Source organism: Encephalitozoon romaleae, chromosome VI (genome assembly GCF_000280035.1).
Source record: "Encephalitozoon romaleae SJ-2008 chromosome VI, complete sequence".
Lineage (NCBI taxonomy): Eukaryota > Fungi > Microsporidia > Unikaryonidae > Encephalitozoon > Encephalitozoon romaleae.
In genome coordinates this window covers 138,415-158,868 of record NC_024901.1, presented here as the reverse complement: position 1 = coordinate 158,868, position 20,454 = coordinate 138,415, and the positions used below count along the sequence as shown (strand labels likewise).

General features: G+C 40.3%; 21 protein-coding genes and 2 non-coding genes across 23 annotated transcripts; 9 read left to right on the top strand and 14 right to left on the bottom strand.

The window, feature by feature from the left end:
- Window positions 1-567, bottom strand: EROM_061310 (hypothetical protein; the record flags this gene model as incomplete). Its single annotated transcript, XM_009266443.1, has 1 exon — window positions 1-567. One exon carries the CDS (start codon window positions 565-567, stop codon window positions 1-3), a length of 567 nt encoding a protein of 188 aa, XP_009264718.1.
- Window positions 568-657: 90 nt separating this feature from the next.
- Window positions 658-1,410, bottom strand: EROM_061300 (hypothetical protein; the record flags this gene model as incomplete). The annotated part of the gene is made up of 1 exon (XM_009266442.1): window positions 658-1,410. One exon carries the CDS (start codon window positions 1,408-1,410, stop codon window positions 658-660), a length of 753 nt encoding a protein of 250 aa, XP_009264717.1.
- Window positions 1,411-1,731: 321 nt separating this feature from the next.
- EROM_061290 (putative ATP binding protein) lies at window positions 1,732-2,538 on the bottom strand (the record flags this gene model as incomplete). Its single annotated transcript, XM_009266441.1, has 1 exon — window positions 1,732-2,538. The coding sequence occupies one exon, from the start codon at window positions 2,536-2,538 to the stop codon at window positions 1,732-1,734; it is 807 nt and encodes a 268-aa protein (XP_009264716.1).
- A 115-nt stretch (window positions 2,539-2,653) lies between these two features.
- EROM_061280 lies at window positions 2,654-2,791 on the bottom strand. The gene has a single exon (XR_657238.1). It is a non-coding gene; the product is annotated as a U2 snRNA (small nuclear RNA).
- Window positions 2,792-2,921: 130 nt separating this feature from the next.
- Window positions 2,922-3,845, top strand: EROM_061270 (putative membrane protein; the record flags this gene model as incomplete). The annotated part of the gene is made up of 1 exon (XM_009266440.1): window positions 2,922-3,845. The coding sequence occupies one exon, from the start codon at window positions 2,922-2,924 to the stop codon at window positions 3,843-3,845; it is 924 nt and encodes a 307-aa protein (XP_009264715.1).
- A 105-nt stretch (window positions 3,846-3,950) lies between these two features.
- On the top strand, window positions 3,951-4,727 carry EROM_061260 (hypothetical protein; the record flags this gene model as incomplete). Its single annotated transcript, XM_009266439.1, has 1 exon — window positions 3,951-4,727. The coding sequence occupies one exon, from the start codon at window positions 3,951-3,953 to the stop codon at window positions 4,725-4,727; it is 777 nt and encodes a 258-aa protein (XP_009264714.1).
- Window positions 4,728-4,852: 125 nt separating this feature from the next.
- On the top strand, window positions 4,853-5,398 carry EROM_061250 (high mobility group protein; the record flags this gene model as incomplete). The annotated part of the gene is made up of 1 exon (XM_009266438.1): window positions 4,853-5,398. One exon carries the CDS (start codon window positions 4,853-4,855, stop codon window positions 5,396-5,398), a length of 546 nt encoding a protein of 181 aa, XP_009264713.1.
- Window positions 5,399-5,477: 79 nt separating this feature from the next.
- EROM_061230 (hypothetical protein) lies at window positions 5,478-6,083 on the top strand (the record flags this gene model as incomplete). Its single annotated transcript, XM_009266437.1, has 1 exon — window positions 5,478-6,083. The coding sequence occupies one exon, from the start codon at window positions 5,478-5,480 to the stop codon at window positions 6,081-6,083; it is 606 nt and encodes a 201-aa protein (XP_009264712.1).
- On the bottom strand, window positions 6,022-6,094 carry EROM_061240. Its single transcript has one exon. It is a non-coding gene; the product is annotated as a tRNA-Arg (tRNA).
- A 95-nt stretch (window positions 6,095-6,189) lies between these two features.
- Window positions 6,190-7,587, bottom strand: EROM_061220 (DEAD box ATP-dependent RNA helicase; the record flags this gene model as incomplete). The annotated part of the gene is made up of 1 exon (XM_009266436.1): window positions 6,190-7,587. One exon carries the CDS (start codon window positions 7,585-7,587, stop codon window positions 6,190-6,192), a length of 1,398 nt encoding a protein of 465 aa, XP_009264711.1.
- A 43-nt stretch (window positions 7,588-7,630) lies between these two features.
- Window positions 7,631-8,860, top strand: EROM_061210 (hypothetical protein; the record flags this gene model as incomplete). Its single annotated transcript, XM_009266435.1, has 1 exon — window positions 7,631-8,860. The coding sequence occupies one exon, from the start codon at window positions 7,631-7,633 to the stop codon at window positions 8,858-8,860; it is 1,230 nt and encodes a 409-aa protein (XP_009264710.1).
- Window positions 8,861-8,867: 7 nt separating this feature from the next.
- EROM_061200 (pseudouridine synthase-like protein) lies at window positions 8,868-10,331 on the bottom strand (the record flags this gene model as incomplete). Its single annotated transcript, XM_009266434.1, has 1 exon — window positions 8,868-10,331. The coding sequence occupies one exon, from the start codon at window positions 10,329-10,331 to the stop codon at window positions 8,868-8,870; it is 1,464 nt and encodes a 487-aa protein (XP_009264709.1).
- A 65-nt stretch (window positions 10,332-10,396) lies between these two features.
- EROM_061190 (hypothetical protein) lies at window positions 10,397-12,436 on the bottom strand (the record flags this gene model as incomplete). The annotated part of the gene is made up of 1 exon (XM_009266433.1): window positions 10,397-12,436. One exon carries the CDS (start codon window positions 12,434-12,436, stop codon window positions 10,397-10,399), a length of 2,040 nt encoding a protein of 679 aa, XP_009264708.1.
- Window positions 12,437-12,463: 27 nt separating this feature from the next.
- EROM_061180 (hypothetical protein) lies at window positions 12,464-12,763 on the bottom strand (the record flags this gene model as incomplete). The annotated part of the gene is made up of 1 exon (XM_009266432.1): window positions 12,464-12,763. The coding sequence occupies one exon, from the start codon at window positions 12,761-12,763 to the stop codon at window positions 12,464-12,466; it is 300 nt and encodes a 99-aa protein (XP_009264707.1).
- A 67-nt stretch (window positions 12,764-12,830) lies between these two features.
- On the top strand, window positions 12,831-13,181 carry EROM_061170 (hypothetical protein; the record flags this gene model as incomplete). Its single annotated transcript, XM_009266431.1, has 2 exons — window positions 12,831-12,833; window positions 12,864-13,181. 2 exons carry the CDS (start codon window positions 12,831-12,833, stop codon window positions 13,179-13,181), a joined length of 321 nt encoding a protein of 106 aa, XP_009264706.1.
- Window positions 13,182-13,198: 17 nt separating this feature from the next.
- EROM_061160 (hypothetical protein) lies at window positions 13,199-13,627 on the bottom strand (the record flags this gene model as incomplete). The annotated part of the gene is made up of 1 exon (XM_009266430.1): window positions 13,199-13,627. The coding sequence occupies one exon, from the start codon at window positions 13,625-13,627 to the stop codon at window positions 13,199-13,201; it is 429 nt and encodes a 142-aa protein (XP_009264705.1).
- Window positions 13,628-13,834: 207 nt separating this feature from the next.
- EROM_061150 (hypothetical protein) lies at window positions 13,835-15,448 on the top strand (the record flags this gene model as incomplete). Its single annotated transcript, XM_009266429.1, has 1 exon — window positions 13,835-15,448. One exon carries the CDS (start codon window positions 13,835-13,837, stop codon window positions 15,446-15,448), a length of 1,614 nt encoding a protein of 537 aa, XP_009264704.1.
- A 53-nt stretch (window positions 15,449-15,501) lies between these two features.
- On the bottom strand, window positions 15,502-16,614 carry EROM_061140 (putative GTP-binding protein; the record flags this gene model as incomplete). The annotated part of the gene is made up of 1 exon (XM_009266428.1): window positions 15,502-16,614. One exon carries the CDS (start codon window positions 16,612-16,614, stop codon window positions 15,502-15,504), a length of 1,113 nt encoding a protein of 370 aa, XP_009264703.1.
- A 97-nt stretch (window positions 16,615-16,711) lies between these two features.
- On the bottom strand, window positions 16,712-17,680 carry EROM_061130 (hypothetical protein; the record flags this gene model as incomplete). The annotated part of the gene is made up of 1 exon (XM_009266427.1): window positions 16,712-17,680. The coding sequence occupies one exon, from the start codon at window positions 17,678-17,680 to the stop codon at window positions 16,712-16,714; it is 969 nt and encodes a 322-aa protein (XP_009264702.1).
- A 40-nt stretch (window positions 17,681-17,720) lies between these two features.
- EROM_061120 (hypothetical protein) lies at window positions 17,721-18,368 on the bottom strand (the record flags this gene model as incomplete). Its single annotated transcript, XM_009266426.1, has 1 exon — window positions 17,721-18,368. One exon carries the CDS (start codon window positions 18,366-18,368, stop codon window positions 17,721-17,723), a length of 648 nt encoding a protein of 215 aa, XP_009264701.1.
- A 90-nt stretch (window positions 18,369-18,458) lies between these two features.
- On the top strand, window positions 18,459-19,376 carry EROM_061110 (hypothetical protein; the record flags this gene model as incomplete). Its single annotated transcript, XM_009266425.1, has 1 exon — window positions 18,459-19,376. The coding sequence occupies one exon, from the start codon at window positions 18,459-18,461 to the stop codon at window positions 19,374-19,376; it is 918 nt and encodes a 305-aa protein (XP_009264700.1).
- A 73-nt stretch (window positions 19,377-19,449) lies between these two features.
- Window positions 19,450-19,887, top strand: EROM_061100 (hypothetical protein; the record flags this gene model as incomplete). Its single annotated transcript, XM_009266424.1, has 1 exon — window positions 19,450-19,887. The coding sequence occupies one exon, from the start codon at window positions 19,450-19,452 to the stop codon at window positions 19,885-19,887; it is 438 nt and encodes a 145-aa protein (XP_009264699.1).
- A 54-nt stretch (window positions 19,888-19,941) lies between these two features.
- Window positions 19,942-20,157, bottom strand: EROM_061090 (U6-snRNA associated small nuclear ribonucleoprotein; the record flags this gene model as incomplete). The annotated part of the gene is made up of 1 exon (XM_009266423.1): window positions 19,942-20,157. The coding sequence occupies one exon, from the start codon at window positions 20,155-20,157 to the stop codon at window positions 19,942-19,944; it is 216 nt and encodes a 71-aa protein (XP_009264698.1).
- Window positions 20,158-20,454: the final 297 nt, after the last annotated feature.

Below are 20,454 nucleotides of genomic sequence, written 5' to 3'. Positions count from 1 at the left end.
TTAGAAAATATTCTCCCTGGGCTTCTCTCGTAAGATCCTTCTGTTTCTGATAGTCGAGAGTACAAAGGACAAAACATATAAAAGGTTGAAAAGCATCTGAATCGTCCCTACCTCGCAATAAATGAATGCATATATCACCACCTCAACGACATAATGGGAATATCCAGCTGTCTTCCGAATAAAGACAAAGTAATGAGAAACTGACTGAAGAGCATTGAGAAGCATAAAGACACCTTTGTTGGAAATAGCCTTGTCTCTAAGATGCATGCAGACAAATGTATAATACACCAGCCCATGGATGAACTGAAGAAGATTCATCTTGCTTCTGTCGGAATATTTAAGAACCTTAGTTTCTATGAACCTACGTCCAAGGTGAAAAGGGTAAATGTTCTTGACTGGCAACAAGAGTGATAGAATCACACCATATGCGTAGAAATACTGGTAGTTGTTCTTTGTCATTCCTTCTGGTATGTGGCCATGCCTTGTCAAGTCGTTTATGAATATGTGAGAAGCTACAGTTACCACCGGGAGAAGAGCAAAGTATAAAGTCTCAATCAACACAAACATCGGGGATTCAAAGTATGCCCTAGACGGCATAAAAGTCAATATCTTAAATAACATCTGACTCGGGATAAACACTTGAAAGTATTTATTCTGCTATTTATAATTTAGAAAGAATATGAGTCCAGAGTCAACTCTGCTGTAGATATCATTATACGCCTTCCTCATATAATACATAGACATGAACCCAAACAGAACCTTATCTAGTGCAAAATCAAACTGGTTCAGTCTCCAGAATGTGAACATGTAATTGAATATAGAAAAGAAGCTTATCTTTGAAAAGACTTGGTAGAGTAGAACCATAATAAAAAGATATACAAATCCATTCGTCTCTATAAACTTATATTCCAGAGGAGACTGCTTTTGGAGAAAGACATATTCAAGTCCCCTTCCCATCTCAAGATCTACCAACGTATGGACATCTGCAAAGAAAAAATCCCTTATTATTATGATAAATGCATCGATCAACGACTTAAACAAAATGGTTGATACTAGATATATTAGAAGCAAGATGATAACTGTTGCGAGTGAAACAACAATCCTATGGGGAACTATTTCATTGTCCAGCTTGTAGAATGAAGAGCACTGTTCACATTTTCTTATGTCTTTGATTCTTTTGCCCCTGTACCTCCACATCTTCAGACATACACCGTGGACAAGGCCTATAGATCCCTTACAGTTACAAGGGGAGATCAAATCATCCTTCATGTTTATTGGGTTTGTTAATGAGTAGCAAATCTTACAAAATCTGGAATCCTTTGTTATCTTTCTAGGCACTGTTACAGACAAACTGGTGCCGTCCTGCTTTTTTCCAGCTTGGAAATCGGCGCCACATTCCACACCCTCCATGCGTAACTTCCTAGTGAATATTATATCTTCTTACCCACCACCAATAAAAGCTTTCCTCTCCTTTTACCTAGCAAATAAGTGCACGGGAAAAAAATTCGTTTGTTGATCAATTAAGCTTCTGTGTAGACGGCTTTGATAAGAGGTTTTAGTTGAAAATGTATGACTCCATGGCACACGATCCCATCAAGGCCATGTTTCCTTGGAGCTCTTTTTATACCTCCAAATGGCAGAGTTAGGAATCATCCTTACTCCGTAGCTTTGGAGAAGGGTATCACTCTCGTGTTTTCAAATATTCCGAGATGAAGGGATATTATTGTAATTTTACTCTGGTCTGTATCTTGAAAACACATCATCTTTTGAAGAAATCCTTGTTATTTTTTCTGTGGCAAAGTAATCGTCCTCGAAAAACAATCCGCTTGCTTTGTCTATGGCGACCTGAAGGTTCAGGACAGAGTCGGGATTGTCATAATCCAGGACTTCATAGGCCAACAACCCTTGGTTCAGAACAAATGAAGCCATTTCCTCATGTATCTTCTTTTTCTTTTCCATCTCCTCTAAGCACTCCAATGATGCAATATCTTCCAGAGAATATTTCAATCCAAGCTTTTTCCAGTTGTCACATTTACTGATCACATTAATCTGGGCTGACTCAAGAAGACACAAACATAGTGTGGAAATAAAATACGATGAAATCAATGAATGGTCGTTCGAAAAGAAAACAAGATCAACAAGATTGACAACGACCACAGAATATCCATTACTCTTAAGATATCCAATTATACTATTGGGAATGTCACTGGATATGAAGAATTCCACCTGTCCTGGAAAGTCAAGCAAAATGTAATGATCCGTGCCCTCAATGTTTTCTTGAAAGAATTCGTCGATTCTTGTATAGAATTCTTCCAAAATACACTTTGTAGACATATTAGGCCCGACGTTGTGTCTTTCCTGATACATTAAGGATGGTGAAATGGAGCATATCGAATAATCAAACTCCTTGTCATTGCAGTTCCCTGGGTCAAGGTTTATTATATACGGGTTTCTATGTGAAAGCCATGCCTTCTTGCTCATGACATAGGTGGATTTTCCACTCCCAGGCGGTCCTATAATAACTTCCGCATATCTCATACTCAGAGCTCAAGGGATCTTTGACTGAAAAGAAATAGAATAACAAACTTTAAAAGAAAATGGATCCTCATTAGGCTCTACAGCCCAAGAAACCTACAGATCCTCGGCAGAGAAGCCGAAACGCAAGCGCTCAAGCCCAACTACCTCAATCTGACATCCAAAAATTCAAGAATTTATCCTTGCGGATAATGCCAGTTCTTACACTGGCAAGAACAGATACTACACTTGATCAAAGCCGATTGGCTTGAGAGGTAGGGCTCGTGGAAAAAAACATATTTATAGAAAACAGAAATTATTCGTTCCAGATGAGACAATGCGATTGAACAATGGCTTGAAACATTGTGAAGAAAAACCTGTCCAAAACAAAATACATTCAAGAAGACATGAACAGAATCAGGGTGCTGGGGTTGGTACTTATGTACTATATCCTGTCGCTAAGTTTAGGATATCTGACTTCGTTTCTGCTTTCCAGAAAGACATATAATTTCAGCTTTCCTTTGTTCAAAGCATCCCTGCAAAACTTGATTCATTTCCTTGGGGCATCCACGGCCTTAAGGCTGCAGAGGGAGAAAGCCCCAAAGCCCAACTACTTTGGACCGTCCTTCCCATGTGCACTTGCAGGCGCAACAGACATAGGGCTTTCGTCGATATCCTTGAGGTTTACAACCCTTGCATTTTACACAATGGTGAAATCCTCTTCCCCGGTGTTCATCCTCTTGTTTGGATTTGCACTTGGAATTGAGAATCCATCGATAACGTTTTTCCTGACGATATTTACCATAGGCGTGGGTGTGTTTCTCACGTCGATAAAGAACACAAGCTTCGACATCATTGGCTTTGGAACAATCTCGCTTGCCTCTCTAATGGCTGGGTTCAGGTGGGCATTTGTTCAATACCTTATTAGAAACCAAGAGGTCAGAAAAGAAGGAGTCTTTGTTACCATGAGGGATCTTTGCCTTCCCATATCATTCCTTCTTCTTCTTATCTCCTTGCATGTCGAGGGTCTTATGGAGATAGTAACTTCAAGGTTCTTCAATACATTTGATGCTGCCTTAAGGAACTTTGGGTACATCTTACTATGCGGAACCCTGTCGTTTATGCTGCTATGTGCAGAGTTTTCACTTGTCTCGGAAACGGGCGTTGTGTTTCTGAGTGTTGCAGGGATTGTTAAGGAACTAATTATCATTTTCTATGCAATAATAACAAAAGATATCATCCTAAGCAATCTGAACTATGCTGGGCTGGGTATAAGTATTATGGGTATATTAGTATACAATCTCAGCAGGAAGCCATTTTCCTCGCATTGAGACTTCACGGATAGATAGATGTTTATTTAAATAAAGCTTTGGACAAGATACCTTTCAGGATCAAAACAAGTGGAAGTACTTAAAAACATTATGAATCAAGGGCCCATGGATGCTGAATCCAAAAACAGGAAGCTTAAGGAGGCAGAGAAATTGAGGACAAAAGGAACGTTTCCACTCAGTTTGTTTTCATCACCAGACTACGATGCATCTGCAGAGATATTTATGGAGGTGGGGAACATGGAAGAGGATTTGTCTGAAAGGGTAAGGTATTATGAGGAGGCGGCAAAAACCTATGAGATGGAGGAGGGAGAGTATGGAAGGTACCAGGCATCGCAAGTGTATGAAAAGATAGCACAGATATGTGAAGACGAACATCCTAAGAAGTCGATTGCAGCATACAAGAGATCTGGGATGTATTCTAAGCAATGTGGACGGGAGAGTCTAGCAGCTATAAGCTTTCAAAGGGCATCTGAGATATTGAAGAAAGAGGGGGATCTTAATGGATGCCTAGAATGTCTACAGAAAGTTGCTGAATGCTACTGTGGAAGCAATTGGAAGCATCATAAGAGGAAAGTGATGAGAGATATTGCAGATGTGTACATAGAACTTGGGAAGTACGGACTAGCTGCCAAAGTGTTTTTGAGTTTTAAGGAAAACATATACAACTTTTGCGCCTTTCTCTGTTACGCCATTGAAGGATCACCTTTAGATCTTGATGTTGATGGAGATGAAAGGGAAATATGCGATGCACTTGAAAGAGACTTCAATGAGGCTCATAAAACCATAGAGGAATATATCACAACACATGCAATGATTACAGAGGTAAGGAAATTGCTTGAGATTGTTAAGGAGAAACTCAAGCCCGAGAATGACATACTGTAGCTACTGAATGGGTGGATCTATTAAACAAGTTATGTGTAGCAGGATTATAACTAATGTGCTCCCATGGCATGTGCTTTGCCTCTATTAAATTTTTATAAGCCATTTCTTCTACCCCCATCATTATAATGGTAACTGAGAAGAACAAAAAGCCAAGAAGTAAAGCAATGGTAAAAAGGCGCAAGGATCCAAATGCACCAAAGAAGCCCATGTCTGGGTATTTTATTTTTGGACAGGAACAAAGGAAAAAGAATGAGGAGTTGAGTAAACTACCGGTTGCGGAACAAGGAAGATCGATTTCTGAGATGTGGAAGAAACTAACTGATGAGGAAAGAGAAGAATACAATAAAATATCAAACAAGGAGAGAGAACTGTACCAAGCGAAGGTTGAGGAGTATAAGAAAAGCGCAGAGTATCATGACTATCTTGAGAAGGTTGCAGCTGATGAGGAAGCGGCAGGAAAGAAGAAAAAGGGTGTTAAAAAAGTAACTGGATATAACGAGTTCTTCAAAGTTATACGCAAAGCTGTTTCTGAGGAGAATCCTAACTTTACAATGATGGAGACTACATCTGCTGTTGCAAAGCGATGGAAAGAGCTTAGCGATGATGAGAAGGCGGTGTATAACAAGATCGCTGAAGAAAAGAATATGAAAGCGGGTCTGGTTGGAAGATAGGCATTAAATGGGCTCTATTTACTAGGCTTTGTTATTTGTACTTTTCACGAAGTATTTTTTGGTGTTATATGCCCCCAAAATGAGCATGGAAAGAGAGGCCAAGACTTTATATGAAATGCCTACAAAGCAGAGATCTCCCTACTCAGTTTTTGCTAGAGAGTTTTTTCGAAACAACAAGCACGAGTATACAAGCCATGTGGACCTCGCAAAAGCTCTTGTGAAGACATGGAATGAAATGCAAGATGAAGAGAAGAGTACGTATGTAGAAAAATGCAACAAGTCTTTGGAAGATGCTAGTGAGTTGGCAGTAGCATCGGAGGAAAGTCCCATACCCTATGATAAAGATAATTTAAAGAAACTGAAAAAATACATCAAAGCCGGGCCTACATATCGATGGGAATACTCTGGCTATCTTTCCTTTGTGAATGAAATCTTTGATATATGTGGCGACATGACAGTATCACCTGAAGAAAATGTACGTATGTTTGCGGAGATGTGGGAGTCACTAGAAGATGAAGTACAGAATAAGTACAGAAACAAGGCCTTAGGTTCACTGGCAGCAAAGAAAAAGCCAAGGAAAAGAAACATGGGAAATGCTCTGAGAAAGAGCGATAAAATATACACGACCTCAGAGGGACTCGAACCCTCAACCTTCGGCTCCGTAGGCCGACACTCTAACCATTGAGCTATAAGGCCTGCTTTAAGAGCCTCGGAACCACGATTCTCTGCCCCATCTCCTTAGGGCTCTTAGAATCAAAAAATACTACGGCTTAATCATCAATAAAGTTCGTTTATTTTTTATTTGTTTGCATTGTTTTTTTCTTCATTGTTTTTCTTCTCATCACAGAGAAAGAAAACTTTTCCTTTCTTTCCCTGATATAATCATCCTTTGCTACCCCAAATGCAGACGAATGGATTCTAGAATCCTTACGAGTATAGGGTATAAACCCTTGATCTCTGTATTCCTTGTTCTCAGGCTTTTCTTTTTCTCTTTCGCATGTAGTCTTCCCGTTGTTCATCTTCTTCAACTTGTCAAGAAGTGTTTCTCTGTGCTCAAACATGGAGTGTGTCTTGAATAGTTTTATCCTGTCCTTATACTCTGCAGGGACACTGACCTTCCTTCTAAATTCAAGGCATTTTTGATGCCCTCTGTTTGCAACCGACCTTAGGTGCTCAAATTCTTTGAAGTCATAGACATCCAGATATTCTTGAGGAATCGTTCCTATCTCTACATTCGGAAGATACGTCTCCTGAATATTAAAAAAATGAAATACATCTGTGTATGTAACAAAACTGTATTGAACACCCATTCCTCGGACCCGCCCAACCCTGTGCAGGAATGTCCTTTCATCGCACAGGTCATAATTCACAACTGTATCAAGGCATGGAATATCTAATCCCCGTGCTGCAACATCGGTTACAACAAGGATCCCAGTCTTGGAGGCATTGAAATCTCTGAAATTAGATCTTCTTGCCTCATCATCCATTGAAGAATAAATTCCATGTGACTCAAAGTTGTTTTTGTTAAGAATCTCGAGAAGAAGCTCGACAGCATACTTCGTTGCAACAAACACAATCGTCTTTTTTGACTTGTCCAATATTTGGAGGAGAGCCGCCTCTTTGCTCTCGCTTGGAACATAAAAGAAAAAATGCTCGACGGTTTCATTAATCTTCGCTTCAATCTCAACTACTTTCATATTCAATGGATGGTCCGGAAGTGTTGCACTGAAGAATATCTTCTGGCATGTCAACTCTTCACTTACCTTGTCAAACACAGACCTAAGGCTTGGCTCCTCAAGAATCCTATCTATCTCATCCACTACCAGAAGGTCGGCATTTGTGCTCTGGATATTCCCTGGAGTACTTATTTCAATGAATTTCCATACATCTTCCATCCCTCTTGATAGCTTCTTCAGCACTCTTCGAACCTGTGTGGTAAGCTCTTTTGTGGGGACAATTACTAGTGTTCTTTCTCCTTCAATAGCTCGCTGCACTGCTGGAATCAAATAACATAGCGTCTTTCCACTCCCTGTCCTTCCAACTCCCATTAGACTTCTTCTCTCAAGAACCAGTGGAATCGTCTTTCTTTGAATTGGCGTTGGGTTTTCGTAGGAAATGTTCCGAAGAAGCCGGTAGTCCAACCCCATGGTCTTAAAAGATCCTCCCTTGATCTTGACGCTCCTTTCCATGGGGGAAATAGGGCATAGATAAAAATACCCCAGCGAGCTCGGGATGATCTTTTGTGAAACATGCGGCTCTCCTCTAGAGATTATCGGGAATGATTACGTCTGCTCGGAAGGTCACATCACAAAGAACACAATAGAGTTTTCAAACGAAGAGAGGCCAATCCTTCTAGACAGCTCGACTAACGATACAAAGCTTAAAAAGCTCCTGTTCAAAAAGTACGGTCCTGATTACATGGAATTGCTAGGCTTCTATATATTGTTCAATGATATTAGGGAGCATCTGTGTATCAAATCCCTGAAGTATTTCAATATCTTTGCCAATTCCATCAAAGAAGGCCCCAAGAAAACCCTTCCGAGGTTCCTACTAGTATCTCCAACTCTTAGAGCACTGACATATTACTCGAAAAGGATAGAAATGGAGGCAGAAGGCAAGACATATCTCTATATGGACTATTACAAATCCATGATGACATATCCTTATGAGGAGAGGAGAAGGATAAAGCTTACCCATTTGGGCATAACAAACCTAAACATTCCTCCTGTACGTTTTGAAGGTACAGGCTTGATTCCTGTGTATAGAATACTTAGGTTTCTTGGAGAAAGAAACGTAAGGCTCCAAAAAAATCGCAGTCATGGGCGTCTTGTGATATTCTATGGCGAGACCGGGGTCCTTGATGAGAAGGCTGAAAATAACAAGGCTTGCTTCAGGGAGGATCTAAGAAGGGACTATGAGATGTTCTTCAAATACCTTCAGAGGATTTGCGATATCTTTGTGCTAGAGATTACAGAAGACCTTGAGGAAAAGTTCAAGGCTTTCTTTTACATGCTTGACCTTACCAAAACCATTCATATTCCCGAAGTGGAGATATCTGTATTTCTTTACATTTATATTATGAATTACAAAAAAGACTTTGATGTGCTAAGAGCCATAAGGAATCTTAACGAAATTCTACGCGAACCATACAGTACTCTCCCAGAAGAAATCAAATATATAAAGCCGGAAGACCTTTATGGTAAAGAGGAGAGGCTCCAATCATATCTCAAAACCCTAATATCAAAAGCTACATGGTTTAACAGTACAGAGATAGAAGAGAAGCTCGGGAACTTTAAGAGGTTATTTAGCTCCAGCAGGACTCAAAGATTGTTTAATGATTACTGGGGAAGAATCCACGATAGACATAAACCACTCTTTATCCGTAATGCTTGGTATGTAAAGAAATTGATTATTTTAAAAAGAATGAAAACTATGAAGGAATCAGAAGAGGATCATATATAAATAAATGTTATATCCTTATTCTATTCAGCACAGAATTTCCAATCACTTCCCTCAAAGCCATTGTGGCATAGCACGAGCTGTTAAGAGAAAATCTGACTACAATCCCATCCTTAGCATCGCTTATCACGACATCATCAGCCTTTTCTACCACCTTTCTGTATCCTCCTTTCAACATTTTGTTGTCAAATTTCTCTAGCGGTAGAACCACATCGAATATGCTGAACTCAAGAGGGTCCTTCACAGATTTTATGTCTCCATTCACATAGACCATATCTCCTTCAACAACATCTGTTCCAAGCTCCATTCGGCTGTTTATTGCTTCATTGAACTTTAGACTTTGATAAGAATGTAAATACAACATCCGTAGTTCTCTGCGCAGACCATAAACCATATCCTTTTCTTTCATTCCCTTGGATTTGCATTTCAGAATGTACTTCTCCACACTATCTCCAAGGCCCATCGCCTCTTCATACTTTCCACTTATGTAGAGCTCATGGCACTTTCCTCCCTTCATAATCTTGTCTATAGCTTCTTCATATCTTCTTGTCAGAATATCATATCCTATTTCATGGTTTCTTAGCTTGTTACCAAATCTCTGCTGTCCAAAGTAATTTAGAAATCCTCTTTCCAAGTTTTTTACTAGTCCCTGGTCTCTAAACCCTTTCAATGCTATACTGAATCTGTTTCCTTTCAAATCCCCCAGATTCTTTGCAGCTGATTTCTTGATATCAAAAATCTTTATTGAAGACCTTACCTTTTCCCACCCCATTGGATCCTCCCTCCTGTTTTTCTCACACCTTTCTTTCACCTCGTCTTCTTTGCCCTTAAGTCCCTTCTTCCACTCTTCAAAACTGATCCCCACAGTCATGAGAATCTCTTTTTCTATCATTTTATTTTCATTCTCAATCCTCTCTCTAGTGTATCCTTCTACAATAAAATCCTCCCATTCAAAACAATTTGCTTCTTCATTCAGCTCCACGGCAAGCTTGTAGAGACTCATGAATGAGCATCTAATAGTGACTTCTTGGAATGTCACAGCTCTTTTGTCTTTGTTCCCTGCAAACTGAAATGCATTCTCGGGCACTCCAAGTCTCCTACAGATCCATCTTCCAGCATCAATCGTGTTGAACATAACTTTCTGTAGAACAAACGAATAAACACTTACGTCACTATTCTCAAGGCGTATCTCTCCATTAACAGTCTTTGCCTTTACAAACGGGTAATACTTCAGTTTCTTGTGTATCATGGAGCGATACTCTTTTTCTTCGCTCCTGAGCCCTTCGGCATATCCCGCTACTTCCTTTCCATCTAGAAACTTCTTGTAATCAACAATAGGATATACTCCACAGACCCGGGAATCCGTTATCTCCTGAACCACAAAGTCAAATGCCTCTTGCTTCAATACACATTCCGCATTCTCAATATGCCCGTTAAAAAACCTCCTAACTCCTATGCTTTCAAAATCATCCATTGTACAAGGGACATTAAATCTATCTAAAAAGAGGAATAAGTCAACATTTAGAGATTTAATCGGGCTTATCTTCTTCTCTTCCTATATTCCCTCATTTCCTCGGCTTTCCTCTTTAACTCAGCCTTCCTTCTCCTTTCCTCTTCTTTCTTTTCATCATACATTTTCATAAGCCTTTGGTCTAAGACCCTCAGCTTCTCCGCCTCTTCTAAACGGTTCTGCTCAACCAGGAGCTCAAACAACTTTTCTTTGGCACCAGGTATTCCGGCATCCATGCACAATCTATATCCGTCAATCTCATGAACAACCTTGCAAAGTTTTTCAAGCATTTCACGAGAATACCTCATCAAGGAAATCTTCGAAAAAACATCCATGGCCTCCTTGTATCTTTTACAAAGAATCAAGGCATTCCCAAGATTTACATATCCTCCTGCCCAGTCAATCGCCACATTATTAAAAATATTGATAGCCTCTTCTAGCCTTCCTTTCAGTGCAAGACATATTCCAACCCCATTTCCACAATAATAAGACTTAAGCCCCCTTGAAAACGCTTTCATGGCTTTTCCCAATGCAGAACTGTCCTTGTCCTTGCAGAAGCCTCTAATATATATATTCCCAAGTCCAATGCTGCTGTACAATGTGTCAAGCTTCTGGAATATCTTTTTTGCTAGCTTGAATTCTTTTCTTTTCATGTGGTAGAAGCCTACCAGTTCAAGTTCGTTGGGGATGGAAGATATCCCTTCTCCTTCAACTGACAGGAGTTGCCTTGCTTCTTTTAATGATAGCTCCGTTAGTAACTCTCTGTCTTCCATTACATATCCAAGGTTATATCTTATCACCTCCTTGTATTCATCGGGACACTCGTCTAATGCCCTGAGAAGGTACTTCTCTGCTTCCTTTACTCTGTCCTCAATCATCTTTCCATCAATCAAACATCTTCGATCTTCTCTGTCTATCCCGATAGATCCAATAAGAAACCTATCGTTCCCTTCTAGCTTTTCCTCGTATTCTTCAAAAGGTCTTACATTCCTACATAGGGAATATCCGATATTGTTCATAACCACAAAATTCTCGATCCATGGATTTCCTATAAGCTTCATGTACCTTCTTACCAGAGTGTCTGTTCTTCTCATCCCATCCCCAACCACGGCTAGTATTACATTTCGAAAGTCCTCGCTGCACCCGTCCAGATTCATGTCACTTGTTTCATTCTTGAGGCTGAGGTAGGCCTTGAAGTCGCAGAACTCACTGCATGGATAGTAACCTCCCCCTATCTTATCCTGAACTATTCTCTGAAGATTGTACTCGCTCTTAAAAAAGCTTCTATCATACCCAAGACTTTCCATGTAATATTTCTTCGCATTCTCAAGATCCCCTTTCTTGTGTTCTATCTTTCCTCTTAAATATAGAACCTCAGCGCACTTCGGCATGGTTTCCATCATTTCTTGTGCTTTTGAAAATTCTTCTCTGTCGACGAGTTCTCCCACTAGTCTCATCTTCACATCAATATTCTCCTTGTCTTCATATTCATCCCCAAACCCAAGTCCAAACAAAAGGTCTTTCTTGCCTGCATCCCTAAACAATCGCCTAACTTCGTCGAGATCTTCATTACCTTTGGCTTCCCTTAGAAGGCAATATCCCTTCAAAACTTTGTCATCGAACCTTTTGGCCTCCCCAATACTTCCGAGATAATAATTGCATATCTGGATCCCAAGAGAAAACCTTGCCTTTCCAAACAGAAACAGCGCACCATCATAGCTTTTCTTCCTTAGAGAAGCAAATCCTTTAAGAATATCAAATACAGGAGACTCAAAGAGCTCCATCCTTTGTACCACATCAATCCCATCCATTCCAGCCTGGAGCTTGCATGCAAGGAGAAGCAACAAAGTGTTATAATCCTTGTCATCCATTCTACTCAATTGATCGAGTATTTTCATAGCAAGCTCTGGATGTCTTCTATATCCATGCGTTATTTTGTATTGTACGGATACAGGGACCTTACCATCCTCTAGAACCTTTAATAGTTCATCAAACTTCGAGCCAAGAGGAGGATTCTCGGCATCAAATTCAATACTTTCGTCATCTCCAGTAGAAATTTTAATAACCATTTTAAGGGCAGCCCAAAATCCCCTGTGTTAACAGTTACCCGAACCACTGTCCCTCCTCAGAAGTTTATCGAGAAAGCTCACCCCATCCTTTACAAACTCCTTTCCTTCGGAAATTATTTCTCTATAGTCGCTACATAGTTCAACATCTGCTTCTTCAGAGTCTATGAGCCGGATTATCCTTTTCCTACAGTCTTCAATCTCCTTCTTAAGCTCCTCCATCTTTTCATAAACGTCACTTAGTCCTGCATCCCTCTGGATAACACCTATTGACGTGAAGTAGAGAAACAGGAGGTGGTTTACCTCGTTCTGCAAGTCTGTTATCTTCATGTGAGTTGCAGGGGATGTAGCCCGTGGCCTTCCCTCGGTTAAATCACTACAAAATTTTGCCCTAAAAATGGTAAGTGGATATATCTCTGGCTAACTTTAGAGAACAATAAAACTGGGAAGGATTGTGACACCTGCATTGAAAGAAAAAAGGCATACATATGGTATAATTGTTGGAGTCATCGATGCAACCTTTGTGCTTATTCAAAGAAAAGATGGAGAGAGAGAGATGTGTTCTATATCCAACCTCCACCTTGAGGAGGAATCATTCGACATCAAGGGCCTTAGTGCAGAGGAGATAGGAGATCTCATTCCAGAAAGCACTTTCACGGAAGACACAACTAATGATTTTGACAGATTCAAGCTGAGGCTTAGGAAAAGAGTTGAGGAGTCACTTCTGAAGGAGAAAGGGTTGGCATGATTAAACATCCTTATTATCTATTGAACCTCTTCCTTTAATTGAATAGCAGACTTCTGCCCGTTGCTATTCTTTTTGAGACACTTGTTTTCGATGAAAAGCAGAAGTGCTGAGATGTTTCTTTTTCTATCGATGGGGCCCTTAGAGATAAATGGAAAGACGCCTTTAGGCTTTTCGAATATCTTAGCATTGGAATAACTTCTTAGTACTTTTACAATCTCTTGGAGTGTTGTATATGCATCACATGCACTGGGTATTGCGCTTGGCTCTTTATTACATTCTTCATCTAGTAGAACCTTCCACTTTTCATAAATTTTGTACTTCACTATCTTGAAGGTTGTATACCCAGAGCCCTTGAACATTGCACATGTGAATTCCAGAGAACCCGTGGGAAACACATACAGATGCGGAATGCTTACCTCTTTGATTTTTTCTAACTCAAGAAGCATATAAACCTTTTCCTCTTCTCCAAACATTACTATTCATAAACAAACCAGCTTTTTTGACCTTGTACTCTCCCCCCTTGGAGGTGAAGGCTTGGGGATGAGGCTGTGCCTTACTGGTTACAAATGAAGTCTCAAGATCCTATTTGTAGGAAATGAAACAGAAGACCTAAAACATTTAAAAGAAAACGATGTATAGAAAAAGGAGACAAGATGGAAGACGACCACAATGGCAAGCCTATAGAGATTCCATCGAGAGGGCGGCCTCGGAAGAGGGATGTAGAGTCTTTTCTAAACTTCAATCAGTCTCAAAATGATTTTGGAAACAAAAACAAATATGGGTATCATCAATTTATAAACCAAGGAGATCAACTATCCCTAAATGAATTTCAAAGACTACAAAATTCTGCATCTAATGAATACCTGCAGGGAGATGTTGCCAACAACTCTCCCAGTAGCATGGCCAGCTTTCTTGAGTTCAACAAGCCGTTTTCTAGAACAAAAGGTTTTTCTTCAAATGAGGTTTGTAACAGTGGTATGAATTCAGGTAATGTTCAAAATGTAAAGGGCATAGAATCTTATAATTTTAGTGAATTAAGCGGCATTGAGGGTATTGGATCTCCTTCCACCGACAAAGAGTCTTCGTACCCCAATAGAAAGAATAGAAACGAGCAGAATATCTCAGAGCTTTCGTCCTTTCTCCAGGAATTCAAAGCCGAGACCGGTGGCCCTCAGGATAACAGCCTTTCAGAAGTAAATAGAAGACTTTTCAGAGAAGATATGTTCAGCAACTCCATACCTCTTGGCTCCCATTCTTCATGGGGTTTTCAACAGGACTTTTCTAAGGCCAAAGAAGAATATGGTAGGCATGAATCTTTGAATAAAAGTATCCAGGAAGGAAGGCCTCATGGAGACTCAGCACACCCTTTGTATCAAGAAGGCCAAAGCATCAATGAACTAAATCAGAGATTTCGTAACGAGCATTTTCAAATGAGAATGGGTGTAGATCCTTACCACGAGGGATTGCCTGGTAGTGAACGACATTCTTTTTATGAAAGAAGAGCAAACCCTTATACATCCAGTGAGATCCCCAGAATGCATATTCCAGAAGGGCCAAGAAGCCACCCATATGTTAATGGCGGATTTCCCTCGTCCCAAGTGTTTATGGATCGTGAATTTAATCAAGACCAAGCTTCTCATGTAAATAACCAAAAAGTATCTGGAAGCTCAGAAGGAATGGACTATGATAGAAGAATGACGGCCTCGCTATTTCCAGGAGGCCCTACTTTTAGGACCCATTTCCAGCAAAGATATATGGATACACCTGTTCAGGGTAATGTGTGGATGAATAGGAAGAAGAGGAAAAGCAATCCTCTTTTGTGGCAATACATAAAAAGCAATCAAGGAATACATCCTGGGATTGTCCATCCATCAAAATACTCAAGTCTAGATTTTATTCAAGGGGTAGATGACAGCCAGAAAGTGTATCTTGGAGCAATGAGGAGGAGCTCCCCGGAAAGGAGCAATGGAAATTCTATATTCCCGTTGTTCCTTAATTCAAACAAGGGAGTCACAGATGAGTTCAAGGAAGTTGTCCAGAACTTCAGGAACTCGATCAATGAGCTTGATTTCAACAATGTCACAGTCCAGCAGCTCAAGAGCCTTATGAAGGAATTTGGACTGAATCACACCGGAAAGAAGAATGAACTCATAGAAAGGCTTCGGGACATTCTCAAGAAGATAGACGGGAAGGAAGCTCATAAACCTGAAGAACAGGTGCAAGAAAAGACAAAAGAAGTCGATGACTTTGAATTCTATTTCTTCTAATTGTGTATACACATAGAAACCTAAATAAATTCTATTTAATCGTCAGGAGATATTCATTTCTTCTTCCCCACGGACTTAGGCGGATTTACTTTGAAGAGGATTATGTCCCCATCATTAACGACATAAGTCTTTCCCCTTTGGTGATATTTCCCGGCCCTCTTCACTTCAGCCTCACTTCCATAAGCCTTGAAATCTTCAAAAGACATGACCTCGGCCATTACGAAGTACTTCTTAAAGTCGGAATGAATCACTGCTCCTGCCGAAGGTGCATTTATCCCTCTTCTTATTGTCCAACTCCTAACCTCATCCTTTCCCACAGTGAAGAAGTTGATGAGGTCTAAAGACTCATAACCTTTCTTGACAAGCTTATCTAAAAACACTTTGGATTCATGGTTGCTCTCATATGCAGCACTGAATACAATTACATCATCAGAGTATTTCATAACAGCTCGCAAATGCTTGTTTGCACGACGCATCTCGTAATCCTTCTCACTGATGTTGGCAAGGTACACCACATTCTTCACTGTAAGTAGATTCAGAGTACTGATGTATTCAATCTCCTCCTCATTAAACTCATGCTTATTTACCCAATCATTTTTTAGTATCTCTACAAGTCTTTTGACTAGTGCAACCTGGTCTTTCAACTTCTTGTCAGAAGGCTTTGACTTCATATCCTTCGACATCTTCTCTTCATGCCGAACCAACGTCTCATAATCCTTAAGCCTTAGTTCTTCGTTGACTATTTCTATATCCCTTATCGGATCTACCCCATCTTCAAAATGTGCTACTTCCGGATCCTCAAAGCACCTTACAACATGGAAGATCCCGTCCACATTTCTGATATTGTCCAAAAAATGATTCCCAAGTCCAACACCGGTACTTGCTCCCTTCACCAGCCCTGCTATATCCGTCACACTCAAGTATGCTCTTACGACATTATGGGGCATATACTTCTCTGCCAGGGCCTCCACTCTCTCGTCTTGGATCTCCACACGTCCCTCAGAGGGGTCAATTGTACAAAACGGATAGTTTTCTGCAGGAACGTTGTTTCTGGTAAGAAAGTTGAACAGGGTAGACTTGCCTACATTTGGAAGTCCCACAATCCCCATGCTCAGATTGTTTGATTTCGAAGACCTTGCAAACAGCACCTTCCTTCCATCAACCATTTCAGGGCTACAATTTTCACTTATAAATTTTATTGCTTAGAGCTTACATATAGGAACTTATATAATCTTCAGATAAAACCATTACAACTCTTTATTTCTACTTAATACAGCAGATCGAAAAAATAGATCCAAATATAGAGGAAAACCATCCCCTCTCGTTCCTCTCCTCTTCGGGATCCTGATAGGTCACAATCTCGGCTTCTGAATGCCCATCCCTGAGTTCTTTTGCATGATCCGAGGTACTACTTGTATGAGTGCAAGGGCCCTTTTCATCGGAAGGTGACAGAATCCCAAGATTTCCTTTGGACAGATCAGAGATTTTGTAATGGGTATCATAAGAATATATATTACATCCTACGCCGTATGGACTCTTCTCTACCTCCTGAGGAGTACTTTCATTATCAACGTATATCACCTCTTGTGCAGGTTGCATCGGGTTTTCAGACTTCACCACTGTGTTTATGATATCCATATCACTTTCCTTGTCTTCATCCAGCTCTGCCAAAAGGCTCTTTTTGATGTCCTCAACAGAAATCTCTTTGAAACACTCCTCATCCACACATTCATCCTTATATTTGGGCCCAACCTCACAAAACTCCTTCTCGACACTTGACTTACATTCCTCCACAATCCTTGACCTCTCATCTTTGATGCTCTTATTTTCTGTCACACGTTCCTCTAATATTTCCTCTTGTATATTACTTCCCTTTTCTTCCAAACAAACAAAGTCCTTGGTACCTTCTTCTTCTAGGGCCTTTTCCTCCATCGCCATCCCTCGGCTGTCAAAGCCCTTTATTCTTTCTTTTACTTTTCCCTCTTGCTCATATTCCATCTTTGGTCCTTCAAATACCCTTCTTTTTTCTTTCACAATTTTTCTCCCAGGTTCCTTCATTATTCCCTCAATCTTTCCAACCCTTATAGAAACCAGCTTCCGGGTGCTCTGGCTTTCTCTTCTCCTTCTACCCTCTTCCTCTAGCAGAATCATCTTCCTGAGATTCCTTTTAAAGGAGGTAAGACTTTCCTCATCCTTGCTATTAACCTCCATGGTCATGGGGCAAAAAATCATCCGAATTTTCAATATCTGTACTGTCTCCAAGTTTGCAAGCCTAGTATGCCTTGCTGAAAAGAAACTCCAATGCTTTACGGACCTTCTCCTCTCCATTTGACATTTCCTCGTAAAACTGGTTTGTATGTGCCTCACACCATCCATCCCCCCTCTTTTTGGCCAAATACATCATAACAAACTTCTTCTCCTTATCTTTTATCTCATGACTCTTTCCTGTACACACAAGGTATATTTTGACAGGAATATAGAAGTCGAAGAAAAACCTCCTTCTTCCTTCTAGAATCTCTTGAGTCCCCTCCCTGGGCCCATTTAGATGCATACTTGCATCGTTATAAACATCCACAACCTTGCTTCCTAAAATCTTATCTTTGATGTGTCTTTCGATTATTGGGAAAATCGAGTTGTATATGGTGAAGATTGAGATTATTTCCATCGAATTTTCATATGAATGGCTTATACTTCTTAAGGACATCTCGTCGGTTGCCTTTTGTGATGCTTCAAAAAGCATAGCTGTGGATTTTAATATGTCTGAGCTCTCGATATCAGGCATGGTAATGGACAGAACATCTCCAAACATACTTTCTGGACATGCTTTCCTTTCAAGGTACGAAAGATACCACCTCTCTATGGCTTCTGAGTCGTGTGTGCTTCTTATCTCCGATGTAACCAGTTCTATTGCTTTTTGCATTAAAGGGCCTCAAAGTCTATTGGTAGTGTATTTCGCCAAATAGAACACAACTTTGTTTGTGGTTTAAACACAACCTTTGAAAATTTATCCATGGCGTACAAAAGAAAGAGAAACGTGAAAATAGACAACAGTCAACCATATTCTATATACAAGCCCGGTGTTTCCGAAGCATCATCCCTAGAGGAATACATTCCTCCATCGCTTGATACAGGAATGGAGGCGGACGAAGAGAAGGAGCTTCATCTGAAGAAGATAATGGAGGGAGAAAAGGGAAGTATTCCTATTCCGGTTATAGTTGAGGTGTACAATCCTGCACGGGAAGCATATGGCAGATATACCCCTAGGCGTAGGTATGTAGAATGGAGCGGAGATGCAGAGAATAAGTATCTGCTAAGTGATGAAGACAAAAAAATATGCAGAGAGCGCGGAATAAGCGAAGAGGAATTTTACAAGCTGTTGTGTACTTTATCTCGGGAACAAAGACTTGTGGAAGGTAAGGAAGGGCTTATTAAGATGTTATCATCCAGAGTATTAATCAGGAACGAGAACTTTAGTCCGCTTGCCTATGTATGCTTTAGAAAAAGAATCATCAAGCCCAACAGAAGAAGCAGAAGAAGTGAGGAGCTTTCCAAGGAGAAAGTAGAAAGAATGTGGAAAGAGCTTTATCTACTAGAAGTTTTATGCAGTCTTTATTGCAAAAGAAATGAGCTGGAAAGGGACTTGGAGAACGTGGAGTCTAACTTATTCCAAACATCTTGTTTACTGATCAAGAGTAGCTCCAGGAGGGCAAGAAAGAGAATCGGGAGGAAAGTTCTGAATAAACAGGGAGGGACATCTAAGGACGGGCCAAATGCCACAAATGGGACTATTGGGGGTATTATATTTGACAGAACAAGAATCAGGCTGCTAAGACAAAGAATCCGGGAATCCAAGGAGAGAGTACGTATGGGTGAATATGATTCTGAGATACAAGCCTACAAAAAGTACAATGAGCTGTATAGAATGTAAGTTATGGAGTGATGAAATAAAGTGTTGTTTTATTTTGAGGAAAGAGGTTTTGCTTTCATTAGCCCTCCTAACAATGAAGTGCGAATGGGAGGGATGCCAGAAAGATATTGAAGACAACGTAAGAGACCATCTACTCTCTCATATAGAGAAGAACGATGAGGCAAAGTGTTTGTGGAGGGGTTGCCAAAGATATGGAGAGGCCCAGGTTAGTAAGCACGCCCTTCTTGCACATGCACGGAGGCATACCGGGGAAAGGCCTTTTGAATGCCATCTGTGTGGAAAAGACTACACACGTAGTGATCCCCTTAAAAAGCATCTTCTTCGCCATGAGGTTGCAGATAGCAAAAATGAGAACCTAATGATGAAAATCGAATATCTAGGACTGCTTCTCACGGAATATCGCAGGGAAAGCCTGAGAATCATGAATGATATTGAATCCATACGATACAACATCCAGACCATGAACAGAAAGATAGCCTACGAGATTAAAAGAAACAAATCTCCCTTATAATTCTCACTTTTTTGTCTAAGCACAAATGCAGAACCTATATCGCTTCTAAACATATCATGCATCCAATGCTATGTGATCAATGTATGATCCTTTGATAAACAGAGAGGAATAATGCCTAGGTTCTTGGCCACTCTGGATATAAGACACAGACTCTAAGGATATGTTGAGATATGCATCTACCGCAACAGATGTTCCTCTGAATTCCGAGCTGTCACATATCTTCACCTTGACAACTCTTCCTATAAAGGCTGTGTATAGAGTGTTGTCCATTTCTTATTAAGGGTTTCCTTGGCTACACAACTATTTTGGTTTGTGCCATAACGATAAAAATATTTTTCCAGGAACCGTACCAATGAGCAAGACTTACTTGAAAGCATGGAAGGAAAAAAAGGAAAAGAGTCCCAGCCCGGTTCTCTCCTTCAAACAAAGGCTGAGAATAAAACAACAGAAGCAAGCTGAAAGGAAAGCTCTCCTTAGCAAGATCAAGATCTTGAAAACAAAGAAGAGGAACTTCCTGAGAGAACGTCAGAAGCAGAGGGAGATGAAGAAGCAGGAAAGCATGGCCAA